We start from the raw sequence: 14,380 nt of genomic DNA, 5'->3' as shown, positions 1-14,380 counted from the left end.
ACACAATTATTTTATTGTTTTTGTTGGCTTTATTGTGATCAGTTTAGGATTACTGCATTTAAAATAGGTATCCATAATAAATTTAATAAGTAAATAAATGTGAAATTTAGCAGAAATAAAGGTATGATTGTTGCTACATTTGTATTTGCAATTAGTTGCATATTTGTATTGTGGTACATACATTTGTATTTGATTTGGGAAAGCCACACAATTCTTTTTCCCACATGTAACATGTTAGAAACGGTAGGGAATATTATTTGCAGCTGATATCATATAAATAGTCAGTCAACTCTACATACTTTGTAGAAAAATAAGTCTTAATAATGCTTAGAAGAATTAATACTTAACATTAGTTTCCTTCTATAATGAACTATCTTTCAGAATTGTTATATTTTATCATATTGTCACCAAGTGTGAAAAAAAATCCTGTTCCTACTTTTTTGAATTGTTTGTTATTCCAGTTATTTTAAAATTCTGAACCAATAAGGCATTTTTGACAATTGTTTCAAAAAATTTCATCTTTATTAAATCTTGCAATAAATATGAATTCTCTATCATCTGATCACTTTTTGTATGAACACTTTCATGAAAATAAATATTTAATATTGAAGCAAGTGGTAATAGGGCCAGAGTAAATCAGCTATATTTATTATATACTATTACATGCTGTTTTTAATTACTGAATAATCTCTTATAAAATAACATCTATATTTGCATCCAACCAAAAATATTTTTGTAAACATTCTCTATGGCAATATGATTCAATCTGTAAACCAACTTAAACTTTTGGTTCCATAATAAATTTTATTATCAATAAGATTTGATATAGGCAGTCCATATTTTTCTTTCACATCTTGAATTCTAAATTTAATCAAAAAATTGCATAACAAAATAAGGTGAGTTATTTCTCACAATCTATTCAGTTCTTATTGCTAATGTTTGAAATAAAATATTGGCCTTGGGTAAAATGTTCATTTTTACCACAGATATTCTTTCTAACCAGAAAAAGTTTATTTTTTTCTATGTGATGATTTCTGCCATAAGCTTGTGAGTAATCATTCTTGAATAAATTTGGATATTTTTATAAATCTATCAATAAAAAAGATAAAATGCTTTTTGTTACTTAGACCAACAAATATCTGTTTTGGATTAAATTTTATAATAAACAAGTAGATGGATTATTTTTCTAAAGGATATTTAGGTCTCCATGTGTTTAAGAGAAAATGCAAAGACATGCAGTGTAGAATACTTTTCCTATTCATTTCCTTTTGTAAGAACCAGAGTTGTAAATATTTTAAGAGAAATATTAGTATCTCCAAGAACCTGCATGTCTCTCATTGTAATTTTCATAAGATTTTGCTTCACTATTGTTTCAAGCATTAATTGCAGCAACTGCATTTTTCCCCAGTTCCATGTGAACTCCCTGTTTCATTAAGCACATATTTTCCAAATTCCCTTCTCTGATTCAGTGCATGTCTGTCTGTTAGGGGCCACAAACTTTTGATCTCTCTATGTTCTAGCAAATTAATTGTCTTTTTTTAAATATAGACTTTTATTACATACATATGTATTTCCTTTTTTCAATTTTCAACAATCTCTTCCCTTTTAAATTGGTTTTTTTTAGTTCATTAATATCTGTTGAGAATATTTTTCAATTTTTAAATTAATTAATTAATTAATCCATGGTGTTGGCTATCAATTATCTTTATGAAAGGACAGCTACTGCTTGATCCATTATTTGATCTGTCTGGAAGTTATTTAGCTTACTCTGTTGCTATTAATGATGCAAGTATTTTATTAATCTCTTGTATTATTGCTACCATTTCTAAAAAACCTTCAGATGAGATTGAGATGCCCATTTGCATTTAATCTCTCTTTTTTGGAGTTCTCAAAAACCTCGTATCTCTTCACCTTCTATCCAATGACATCTGATAAAATAACATATGTTCAGGTTTTAAAGAATGCTACACCTTTTTAAAGCCAGCATTGCCTCAGCATTTCCTGATAATATATACATGGTAAGTTTCTTCTATATATTGTCCATGAGTTTATTCTGTAGATTTCTCAAATTTGTAATGATTCTTCTTCATTCAAAGTCATTGACAGTGAGGTAACATACGTTTAAATTATCGCTTACCATTAATCAATATCATCTAGATCAATCTATTTTTTAAATAGGTGTTCCACTTCTCTTTCTAAATTATATCTTTTCAAAATATTATGGAATTCCTCTGAATTTTATATATTTTCTCTGACAATTTTTTTTACTATTTATAATCTAGCCTCCATTTTTATCTCTGACCTTCAGATTCCTTATCTGGAGGATAATACTTGTCATTCTGCATCTATATCTTGCCTATTTATTTATAGGCCTCACATTTAATCTAGAAGCATTCATTACATAAGTAGTCAAAATGTATAACTCCTAGTCAGTTATAAAAGCATATTAAAATATTTCTAGCTTTTGTAATAATGTGCTTTTTATTTTATATTAAAAATTGCTATTACAAAAAAGGAGTAATGGAAATAAATGTTAAACATGGATAGATACAATATCTCTCCTAGCTGCCCATGAATGGACAAGTCCCTATACAATATTAAAGAATCAAGTCTCCCACTTCAAAGACAAAAAAAAAGTTTTGCCATCAGCATGTTTCCTCAGATGCAATTGACTTAATTTCCTGTTTATGAATTTGGAGTTAACAACTGCATATATCAGGGACACAAACAGTATTGCAGAGAGTAGAATTCATTTTCTAGTAACTTTGACAACTGTAGCAAAAATTAAGTACAGGTACCTCTCTTTTTGTCTTAATTGCAATCAGTTTTATTTCATTCGACAAAATTTTCAAAGCTTTTAAAAGGCTAACTGCATAGCTATGCCCTGAATTACAGTCACTAAAAATGAAAAAAAGTGACAGTGGCAGAAATTAGAATATGCCACACAAAGGTGTATATTTCCATGCATCAAACATAGGAAACAACCTCCAAATTTAGATACAGGTGGGAATTATACCATTGCAATCACTAATTAGCCTTCCTGTTTTGTAAGTATCTACTTTGTAGGAAAAGATTTCCACACTCCCTATGGGAGATTTTCTGATAAAAAAGCTGAGAAGCAAACACCTTTAACTGAAAAGAGAATACATCTGTGATGGTAATGTTAGATTTAACAGATGCAAAGAGGCAATATATGCAGTTATTATACCGCAATGGCTATACAGTTTTGTCTAAATCATCAAAAAGCAATTTAGGATGCTTGAAGAGTGTATTCATTTGTTTTCTTATATTACTGGGCAATAAAAATATGAGCTTTTAGTGTGTAAGATGAAATGATAGAATCCATGTCTTCCTAAAAACTTGCTTCTCATAGAATTATAACTAACTGCACTTATAAAGCAACAGACACGCACTCCAGAAAATATTAGCATCTTGATAATAGAGACAAGAATCTCATTGCTAACATTCTTTTTGAGAGAGACTGGGGTGAAAAGAGGGAAAATTCCATTAGATACCACTGTAGGAATACAATACAATATAATACAATACAATACAATAGCAGAGTTGGAAGGGACCTAGAAGGTCTTCTAGTCCAACCCCCTGCCTAGGCAGGAAACCCTATACCATTCCAGACAAATGGCTATCCAACATCTTCTTAAAGACTTCCAGTGTTGGGGCATTCACAACTTCTGGAGGCAAGCTGTTCCACTGATTAATTGTTCTGTCAGGAACTTTCTCCTCAGTTCTAAGTTGCTTCTCTCCTTGATTAGTTTCCACCCATTGCTTTTTGTTCTCCCCTAGGTGCCTTGGAGAATAGTTTGATCCCTCTTCTTTGTGGCAACCCCTGAGATATTGGAAAACTGCTATCATGTCTCCCCTAGTCTTTCTTTTCATTAAACTACACATACCCAGTTCCTGCAACCATTCTTCATATGTTTTAGTCTCCAGTCCCCCTAATCATCTTTGTTGCTCTTCTCTGCACTCTTTCTAAAGTCTCCACATCTTTTCTACATCATGGTGACCAAAACTGAATGCAGTATTCCAAGTGTGGCCTTACCAAGGCATTATAAAGTGGTATTAACACTTCACATGATCTTGATTCTATCCCTCTGTTTATGTAGCCTAGAATTGTGTTGGCTTTTTTGGCAGCTGCTGTACACTGCTGGCTCATATTTAAATGGTTGCTACTAGGACTCCAAGGTCCCTCTTATAGTTACTACTATTGAGCAAGGTACCACCTATACTGTACCTGTGCATTTTGTTTTTGTTGCCTAAATGTAGAACTTTACTTTTTTCACCACTGAATTTCATTTTATTAGATAGTGCCCAATGTTCAAGTTTGTCAAGATCCTTCTGTATCAAGCCTATCTTCTGGAGTGTTGGCTATTCCTGCCAGTTTTGTGTCATCTGCAAATTTGATGAGTTCCTCATTTATTCCCTTTTCCAAATCATTGATGAAGATGTTGAAGAGTACTGGGCCTAAAACAGAGCCTTGGGGTACTCCACTGCATACATCCCTCCATGTAGATGCAGTTCCATTGACGACTACACGTTGAGTGTGGTTGGTTAGTCAGTTACGAATCCATAAGCAAGATGCATGCATGCAAATCAATAACAATAGCACTTAGACTTATATACCACTTCACAATGCTTTACAGCCCACTGTCACTGGTTTACAGAGTCAGCATATTGCCCCCAACAATCTGGGTCCTCAATTTACCGACCTTGGAAAGATGGAAGGCTGAGTCAACCTTGAGCTGGTGAGCATTGAACTACCCAACTGCTGGCAGTCAGCAATCAGAAGAATTAGCCTGTAGTAATGCATTCTAATCACTGTGCCACCATAGCTCAAATGCAAAAACCATATAGGTATCTATTTACAGTTGTTAGTTTTTCACCAATTCATTTCTAACTTCATCCAAAGGGATATTTTATTTGCTCCTTTATCATTTGATTATTTAATAAGGTAAAATGCACTGTGTCCCCCTTTCTCTTTTCCGATGTATCTATTTGTTTGGCTCTTTTCTCTTTTGATCTGCTTGTTTTATCTTTATCATCATTAATTTTTAAATATCTTACATAAAGCTTTTATTTAGAGATGAGAAATAATAATAATAAAAAACAGGCATTTAAAGATCAGTGTAACTATCCCAGCACAGTATTTCATATAGATAATGCCAAATAGAAAAAAGAGGATTAAAAAAACCTGCACTGCAACAGAATTCATTCCAACATAAAGAGCTTTAGAAAAAAAAGTTTCAATTATATTAGATCAAATATATTAATTATAGTAAAAACTTACCATCTATTTCTTGCCCAATAGAAAGACCAGCCCATTTTCTCTATAGAGAAAAAATGCATACCAGAAAAAGAACAATCATTTACCTACATTAAATATGCATATATATTCACAAAGGAAAATACCTATCTGAAGTTATAATGAATAACTTTTGTGTAGCAGCCATAAGCACAGTAAAATTCATGTCATGCTAAAACATAGTTGCAATCCTAGATTACTTTGTCCCCTATAGGCAACATGCTATTATTGGCCTATTATACTGTACATAGTTGTTATGAACATAACCAGATATCACTTCATTAGCAACGTCATGGTTATGGAATGAAGAGCCTCAAGATCCAGATGGCTCCCATCCTGTTAGTGTTTGAAGGGACCTGATTGTTCTCCCAGACCCTGTGCTAATGTGAGTGAAAGATCCTTCTTCTAAGATGAAATGGATGGATATTTATGGTGTCTTCCAGGTTCCACATCTATTTCTACTTCTTTTTCTTTTTATCTAATTTGGTTTTCTTGTATTTATTTAAAAGGTGAGTTTTATATCTTCAAAATGAATAGCAAATAATTTTGTGCTTTTTCTAGTAATCATGCTCTGGCCAGGGGTTGTTATTGAATGACTGGGGCCAATTTTTCCTACGTCTGATCTAGAACAGCTTTCCTCAGACTGGTACCCTCCAATGTTAAGTATGCTGAAGAGGAGTTCTAGTAGCTATGATTCCAGCATATTTAGTATTTATCTACTTTTAAGAACTGCTAGACCAGATTATTTTTACTATGCCTTGATACATAAAACCGTAGAACTCAAAGAGAGTGTACCTTTTTTCCCCACATGATTGTAACTCTATTAAACAAAATAATAGAAGTAAAACATTATTTTGCAGCTCAGCAAGCTGCTTTTTTATTCTTTTATTAGAATGAGTCCTATTCACTCACATAAATTCAAGGCTACGCTGTTCTTCATTCACAAGTCCAAACTGTTAGCTAACACCACAGGGGAATCAGGGAAGCCGCAAAGATTAGTCACATTTTCTGAAGGTTTGTTGCTAAATAGCTGATGAGAAGCTACATTTGAAAGGTGTTGGTACAAGAAACTGAAGTTGTTAGATCATACATAAATTATTATTATTTTTTTCAATATTGGAGCTATACAGAATGCTTATTCTGCAATAACAATCCTCATATCTTGCATCATAGCTACAGAGGTCATCAATCCAGCTGCTTGATTGCCTATATTGTATCTTACATAACATAGGTCTCTGTCCTCAAACAACCCACTTTTCCTAATATTTTATCAATAAAAGGTGCTTTACTAGAACTGAATAATTTGCTTTCATTTTCATACGATATCCAGAAAGCATACTTTTCTTTTGAGCCACTGCAATTTTAATTTTTGTTGAAAATAGTTACTTTTAGTAGCAATATTGCTTGTATTTGGGATCAAAAAGGAAGCAAATAATCAAAGCCATACCTGTGGCAGACTGAAAGCAATGCTACTTGGCACAACAGATGTATGACTTCTCAAGGTAAAAACATATTTGTGGTTGGGTGAGGTCTTCACAATTACATGCCTATAAAGAGTTTGGGAGAAGAGGAAGAAGAGGTGGAAAAAACATAATTATTAAAACCTTTCAATATCTCAGTCAGCTCAAGCAATATCTGTTCTATGAAATAATTGAAGTCTAATATCCAAAACTATGCTTTGCAATAAATATAGTACAGTATTTTATTTCTTGAGATTTTTTTAATGAAATAATTTCTGACTGGATAGAAAAGAGTTAATCATAATAAAACAGCAAAAACAGCCAAAGGATTGGAAAGGTCCTTTTTTAAAAAAACTTCAAAATGATTTTCCAGAAACATTCTTTCTTACATGTTGATAATGAAGCTTCCAGAAGGCAATTTGCAGGTGAAAGTTATCATACACCTTAGTTTACTTAATAGTTAAAAAATTGATATACATACATAACTCTATATATTGTAGTTTTGGTTTGAGCCAAACTAAACAAATGAAGTCACTATGATTTTGTTGTCTTCAAGTAGACTTGACTTCTGGCAAACCACACACACAAAACCTTGATGTCTTTGGAGGGTTTTTTTTTTTTTGGGGGGGGGGGGGGGGCTATTTCTTTATTTCTAGGATTAAAAGTGAGAGTGGTTGGCCCAAACTTATCCAGATGACTTTCATGTCTTAAGACAGGATTCCAATTCACATTCTTCCACTGCTAGGCCAAATTGGCTTTCCTATCTTCTTTGATTGTTAAGATGGAAAACATGAAAAATTAATCAATATTAATTTTTGCCAGTAATATGTAAATCTGATTAACAATCAGATCAATAAACAAATAACTTTCTATAGCCCAAATATCAAAGATAATGCCTCGTCTTTTCCCCCTTTCCACACAAAAAATTCTAATGCCAAATAAAATACAATTCACAGAACTGGTGTTTTATTAACTGTGTGTGTGTGTGTGAGAGAGAGAGAGAACTCATTTAGCACATTGCTAATAATAATCATATAATTTCAATATTTACTATGTATAACTTTGGGGGGGAAAACAGGCTGAAGAAAGTCTATTTCTGCAATCTTCTCTAAAAAGAGACCAATCGAACTTACAAGCCAGATTGAAAGTCCTTTTCATTGACCACAGCACAATTGCTTAAGGAGAGTTCATCTGTGGGACATCTTGCAGCTTGCATAATCTGAAAATAAAATAAAAGACAAGTGGTCAATAATGAGAGCATGAATACAAAATGGCTTTAATTTTTGAAGTTCAATTTTATTTTAGAATAAGCTGTGCAAATTCACTGTTTCCCATTTGCTTAGCATTTGTATATTTTTGAAAACTTGTGTATGTTTGGAAAGAGAGCTGTCACACACCATTTACAAACATAGCTGGCTGATTATTAGTATAAGAAACAGAAACTATGATAGAAGGTAGGACAGGTTAATCAAAAAAACACAATGATGTTGTACACAAATTGCATCACTTCAAAATGTAAGCAGTTATGTACATCTGAAGGAAGAAATGGTGAAGATGGTTCTGTGAAAAGCGAAGCCAACAAACTCAGTGAAAAACCATGAGCTCGTGTATATACCAGTTCTTTGGAATCTCCCCAGCCAGGTAATAGCCCACAATCACTCTAAACATGTGCTCTTCAGCAGGGAGATTACAAGACAACTATCACTGGAAGAGTTTGAGTACTCAGAGATGACAGGAGTAATCATCTTGCTCATAACCATTATTGAGGCCTTTTAAAAGACACCAAGTTTGCAAATTTCCTTTCCTAATCATATTCAGAAATTGCTTTATAACTGCTTTTAAGCTACCCGAGACCTTCAGTCAAGTCTGAAAAGTCTGAAAACATTCGGTAAGTTTTCTTTTAATCCTTAATTTAAAAAAAATATTTTTCAAAATTGAAATAAACAGCAAAAAGCTAAACAAGCCTTTGGTCTGATAAAGTTATAAATAGATTAAGGAATCAGAGAAATTTGGAATAAGTTTGGAATTAATTATTAAAAAATCCTTCTTGTAAGAAATAGATTTGTTTCGCATTTTTGTAAAGATGACTAGTTTTAAAAATTGGTCACAATAGGGAACTAAAGCTTTTATTTAAAGGAGAAAAATACATTAACGTGCTTAACAGCTAATTAACTGGACTTATAAAATGATGCAAAACATTAAAATATTGAAAATACTGAAGGACACATTTGAAAAATGGAATTGAAAATTAGTAACAATGTCAATAGTGATGTTTACTTCTATGGACAGAATTTGTTCAGAAGACATTATGGAAGAAATAGCAGAGGAACAAGTATTATATGAGAAGATAGAGGTGGCATTGAAATTTGATCTACAAATAACAGGCAACACAGTTGATATAAAAAATGATGTCTCACAGGAAAAATCAGTCGACATTTCAAAAATCAAAAGCGCAATAAATGAAGAAACTGACCTGGATTGTGTATTTATTTTCTATCTTGAAATCAAAAACATTTAAGCATATGTCCTGCAAACCTGAACTGTAAAATAATGTAGCTCTGATCTCACCACAACACGGCTACTACATAAATAAGAAAAAGTGAGTTTTATAATGTCCTCAAAAATCTGGGTCATGAGACAAGTTGCCAGAGATGGTATGGGTGAGGGAGGTGGCAACAGAAGCAAGAATATGATCGAAGAAAGGAAATACCTTTAAATTAGGAAGAGGGATTGTGCACTAGAGTACAGGGAGAAGCACTAAGCAAAGTGCACAAGGAATAGTCTTGCACTTAACCCTACATCAGTTTAGCATTAAATTAACATGCTAAGAGATTACACAAAGATGAAAGCAAATAACAATGACAGATGGTGCCCAGATTTACGGACAATTTTAGTATAAAGAACTAAATGACCTCAGAGCTATGCTGAGCAAGAGCCAATATAGGAGGATCCATAGTTTCATCCTGAGCAGTAAAAAGAAATTATTATCCTATTATTTAAGATTGTCTTCAGGGTGTAAATACAACTGTTCTATGTCTAACTACAATATTTATATCTAGGACATATACTCTCTTAAGATTAAGTACAAGTAGAGTATCCAGGCCATACTAAGTCATCATTTTGGAGATATTTTCTCTGGTGTGTTTCGGACTGTACAAGAGGCGCCATATGGTCAGAGATGGTATGATGGAGAGAGCAGTATGGATCGAGAAGGGTATGTAAGACAACAGTGAGGATCATGGTGTGTGAGAAAAGTGCTGTATGTGTCAAGGAGAGCATGCTGGATCAGAGAAGGGTTTTGGGGTGTTTAAGAGATGCCATGGGTATCAGGGAAGGCTCAAGGAGGGAGGGCGTATGGGTTGGGGAGGGTGCAAAGCGATGCACCAAAGGTGCTGCATGAATTGGAAAGGTGGGGGGACAGCTTGGGTAGGTGACTTATGGGGGTGTTGCCTGAGTTGGGAAGGCTGTGTAAAATTTCCTTCCTCCCTGTTCTTCCCTCCCTCCTTTTTTTCCTCTTCTCTTCCTAGTAGGCAGGTATCTCTGCACAGAGATATGTTTCTATGGGGAACACAATGAAGCTGACTAACCTACATTTGGTTGCCAGGCTGATGTCCTTGCTTTTCCATTATTTGGCTCATGATCATCATTGCTGTATGACCCAGTGCAATCTGATGTTTCTTTCTGGGCTGCATTCACTACTGAGTGATCTGACACCCTAGGAAAGTGAATTTTTCCATGAATTTTATCTCTTCACCATTAATTTATATTTTAATGTTTTAATTCCTTGCAGAGATCATCTTTGTGTTGTTTAGAAAGAGACCAAACTCCTCATGCCTAAGACCTCCTGCTTGAAAAAACATGGCTGCAACTTGCACAGAAGACAAAATTAGATAAATCTCTCCAGGTCATGATCAGGAAAGTCCAGGAAAAATTCCAATCCAGAAATCTTTTACTTTCTAAACTTCATACCACTCCGTTTTGATTACAGATCTCATCATTCTCAGCCTATATATTAGTGGGTAAGATGATTGGAATGATGGTCCCAAAGACCTGGAAAGCACTAGGTTAGGGAAGCCTACTCAGCCATAATATCTTTGATTAAACTTATTTCTAGCCTGATAAAGTTAATAGTCCATATGATGTGCACTTGATTTATAAAAGCTGAAGCAATGGAGTCTATACATGTAGATCTACCCCATAGCCTAAATAAGTACTTGAGATTAATAACAAAGCTGGAAAGACATGTAAACAGCATAGGGGCTAGGAAAGTGAGGAAGACTAGTTTGGGTGTAACAGAAGGTTAGCAATCTTCACTTTTTATTTGCTAGGCTGATTAAGACTAAAATTCAAGATGTTTCAAAACATTCATATTTCATTTACTCTTGGAATACATCCATCCCTATATGAAGAAACATATCACTATAATTGCTCAGTGGTATGTATTTCATCGACAATGACTATTTAAATGGATGCATTTTAAAAGATCACATCTCTACTAGGATGATTAAGCAGAATCTGCTCAGCTTATGGCAAGCCTACATGTCCTTTGGATTTTCTTTCCAGAATGACTAGTGCTGATTTATATGGCAAATAGCCAGGCCAAATATTTTGGCATTGCAAGTCCAGTTTCTTTAAACTTAAACAAACACAGCATTGTTACTATATGTATCCTTTCAAATCTTTTGCCCAATTTGAATAGAATTCAAATCCTTTTTAGTCACCCTTTTTGTTGCTTTAACCAATCTTGCTGGATGTCCTTTAAAAATGAAAGCTCCCAGACTATTTCAGGAATTGATTCATAACTGAATGATGGGTACAATTCTATAGCTATCAATCAGCATGGTCATTACAATTTTGAGACTGATAAAAACATTTTTGCACATCCTCTAAGCTGCTAATGCTCAATGTGCAGTCTACTTCAGCCTACCTCTGTAAAAGCATCACAGCCTCCTCCTCAGTCAGTCTAACCAACAACAGCCCATCCATCTTCTCAGCTCCATTTCCCTGCATGCTCTAACTAGCAGCTGTTCATGAGAATGGGTTAGGGATGATAAGTGGTTCACAAACCATACAAGTAAACAGGTACTAACGTGAACATTACGAATGACAGTAACAGACTTAAGGTAGTTATCAGTTGTTGAAGATACATATGCTATTCTAAGTGCATTGTGCTCTTGGAAAAATAATATCCAAAAAAGAAAAAGAAAATTGGAATAGGAAATACGATGGATGTCTTAAAATGGAGTTTCATTACACTGAAAATCCACTTGCTCCAGCAGCTCAGTATTAAGAGATTTTACTGAAGAAAATTCTTGACCAGCATACTATGATAAGAATCATTGTTCTCGTGGTTTGGAGTACATAAAATAATAAAGGGATAAATACTAAATTTTATATTGAACTTTTTCGGTTAAATATAATTTTTAAAAGCCTTCAAGGACAAAGAGGATGGAAAAACATGAACAAATACAAAGGCAACCATAATTATAATTCTATTCACCAATAACTGAAAAGTCTCATTTTCTTAAAATGTACGAAAGACATCCTTGTTTCATTGGGTGGTCACATTTTTGTTGAGAAATTAAAATTAACTAAGTTTAACAACAAAAATTTCAGCCCAAAATTAAGTATTTGTCACTTGAATGGGAAAGAAACAATAAGTATTAGTACCTTTTGTTTGAATGACAGTTCCTACTGGATTCAATAAAATATTCCCACTGGCATATTTTAGGGTATTTTCACACTAGTGTTTCTAATTCCCATGTGACAGTCACATTTTTTCAAGCCACAGAATCTTGAATAGATCACATGTCTAAGTCAAACAGTGTTCAATCCAATGACTCTCTGAACATATGAAGTCATAAAAATTCCCTCACACCTCCTACGTAAGAATGCAGTATAAAACAAATTTAGATGTTCTCCCATACAATGGGAAACCACTGCAGAAAACATCCAAGTTGTCTTCCACCATTTTCTTCACTGCAGTTAAAAGCCTCCAATGAAGTGGCAGTATATTAATAAAAGTGGGAGGATACTGAGGAGTCAATTCTCAAAACCAGCCAACATCTTGTGACAGTGTAGGTTGGAGCTGTTTTTGAACTTGTTCAATGTTCTTACATGAAAATGCCCTAAGATTTTCACAAAGCTCAAGAAACAGATTTTTTTTTTACTATTAACTATCAGGATACTTAAATGTACACTGGCATAATGCCTTGAGTTAAAATAAAAGTAGATGTCTAATTTATAAATTTTTAATACTGTAACTAAACTCATATTTTTGTATAGGTTTGTATATTATGTTTATTATAGTATACTTCCTGAAGCTATCTGGATATGTTATAATATGCAGAGAATGAGAAAATTATTCTGCTAAGTTCCTAAGTCAACACTGTCCTTTTTCAAATGGAAGTACTGTAGCCAAAGTCTACAAGGTTTGGTGATGTTTTAAACCATTTATTGAAAGGACATCTTTATATAATGACCCTTTTTTCAATATAACCCATTTTTGTTGTACTCCTGGTTTTAAGAAACAAAGTGGCAGGCATAGAATAAGCCACTTGAAAATAAAGCAGCAGTATATTTATCTGAGTTAATAGCATAACTGTAGAATCTGAAGGCAGGGTGCTCCATCACTAGCCAAATACATTGCAGTAAAAGTGTGAACTGCATCAACAGCTTGACACTCCCACCTTTTCACCCACCGGATCCTCCTGTTCCAAATGGAGGAAGTAACACAACAAGAGCTAATTACTGGGAGGCCACCAATGAATGAATATTTGTTACACAGAGAAACATTTCAGCACTGACAAGTGAAGCCTTCCCTGCCTGTGCAATGCCTTATTTAAGAGTAACAAACGTAGGAGAAAAGGAAGTTTTTGTCAAGTTTTCAAAACAAGGGGGGAAAAAACACCTCATCTATTTCAAGAATATGGAAATGAGGTTTGCCCTCCCTTCTGTTCCTCTTCTAGGTTCACTGCAGTGATCTGAACCTAAGAAATGGGAGGGGGGGAGCAATTTGCTAAAGGCTGGTGAAGAGATGCTACTCTATGACTCACTGTGACGGTTCTCACAGAGGAAACGTAGCTAGATAGTACATGCATTTGTTCTGCGGTTGTTGTTATTTTCACGTACGAAATTTTTCCAGGGTTATTAAACAAATCCCACTTCAAAAGGCGGGAGGATCATCGTGTAATCGAAGATCTCCTCCCTTATCAATCCCTTGAGTTTTAGGAGCCCGGAGGAGAGCGTTTGCCACTACTCCATAAATCCTTCAAATAGGCTCTGATGCAGATTCAGGTCCTGCCGGTCCTACTTAAAAAAAAAAAAGGCAGATACACCAGTCCAAAAAATAAGAGGGGAACTGAGCTCTTAAAATAATACGGCTGTAATAATTTGAGAAAGAAAAGGGTGGGGGCAGAAAGTGACTTGCTGACACGTCATTGCCCCCGCCTTCAGTCATTCATCGGTTCACTCACCCGGGCCGCCATCTTGCTGTTCCGCAGCCGAAGTCGCGACTGACAGGGGATGCGAAGACTCCAAGCGCGAAATCTGCCGAGGAGGGGGCGGGAGGAAACAGTTACATCACTTGCTGGAGGCGTGGCCA

The 14,380-nt window shown here is 34.5% G+C and overlaps 1 protein-coding gene across 4 annotated transcripts in view; it reads right to left on the bottom strand.

Moving 5' to 3' along the window:
• Positions 1-14,380, bottom strand: part of NSF (N-ethylmaleimide sensitive factor, vesicle fusing ATPase) — a 64,923-nt gene extending 50,543 nt beyond the window's left edge. For 3 of the 4 annotated variants that reach the window (XM_014070450.2, XM_014070452.2, XM_014070451.2), the window contains exons 1-4: positions 14,253-14,380; positions 7,911-7,996; positions 6,765-6,864; positions 5,303-5,342 (exon numbers count right to left, since the gene is read on the bottom strand). In XM_014070450.2, coding sequence (XP_013925925.2) covers positions 5,303-5,342; positions 6,765-6,864; positions 7,911-7,996; positions 14,253-14,264 — 238 coding nt within the window. In that variant the 5' untranslated portion in view covers positions 14,265-14,380. Of the gene's footprint in view, positions 1-5,302; positions 5,343-6,764; positions 6,865-7,910; positions 7,997-10,364; positions 10,383-14,252 lie in introns of those variants that run through there. The other variant, XM_087713388.1, reaches the window with a different exon arrangement.

Source organism: Thamnophis sirtalis, unplaced genomic scaffold (assembly GCF_051295495.1).
Source record: "Thamnophis sirtalis isolate CommonGarterSnake01/CBP01778 unplaced genomic scaffold, rThaSir2_p1.2 scaffold_4, whole genome shotgun sequence".
Lineage (NCBI taxonomy): Eukaryota > Metazoa > Chordata > Lepidosauria > Squamata > Natricidae > Thamnophis > Thamnophis sirtalis.
Note: the sequence above shows the minus strand (reverse complement) of the source record. Positions and strands in the feature narration are given on the sequence as shown.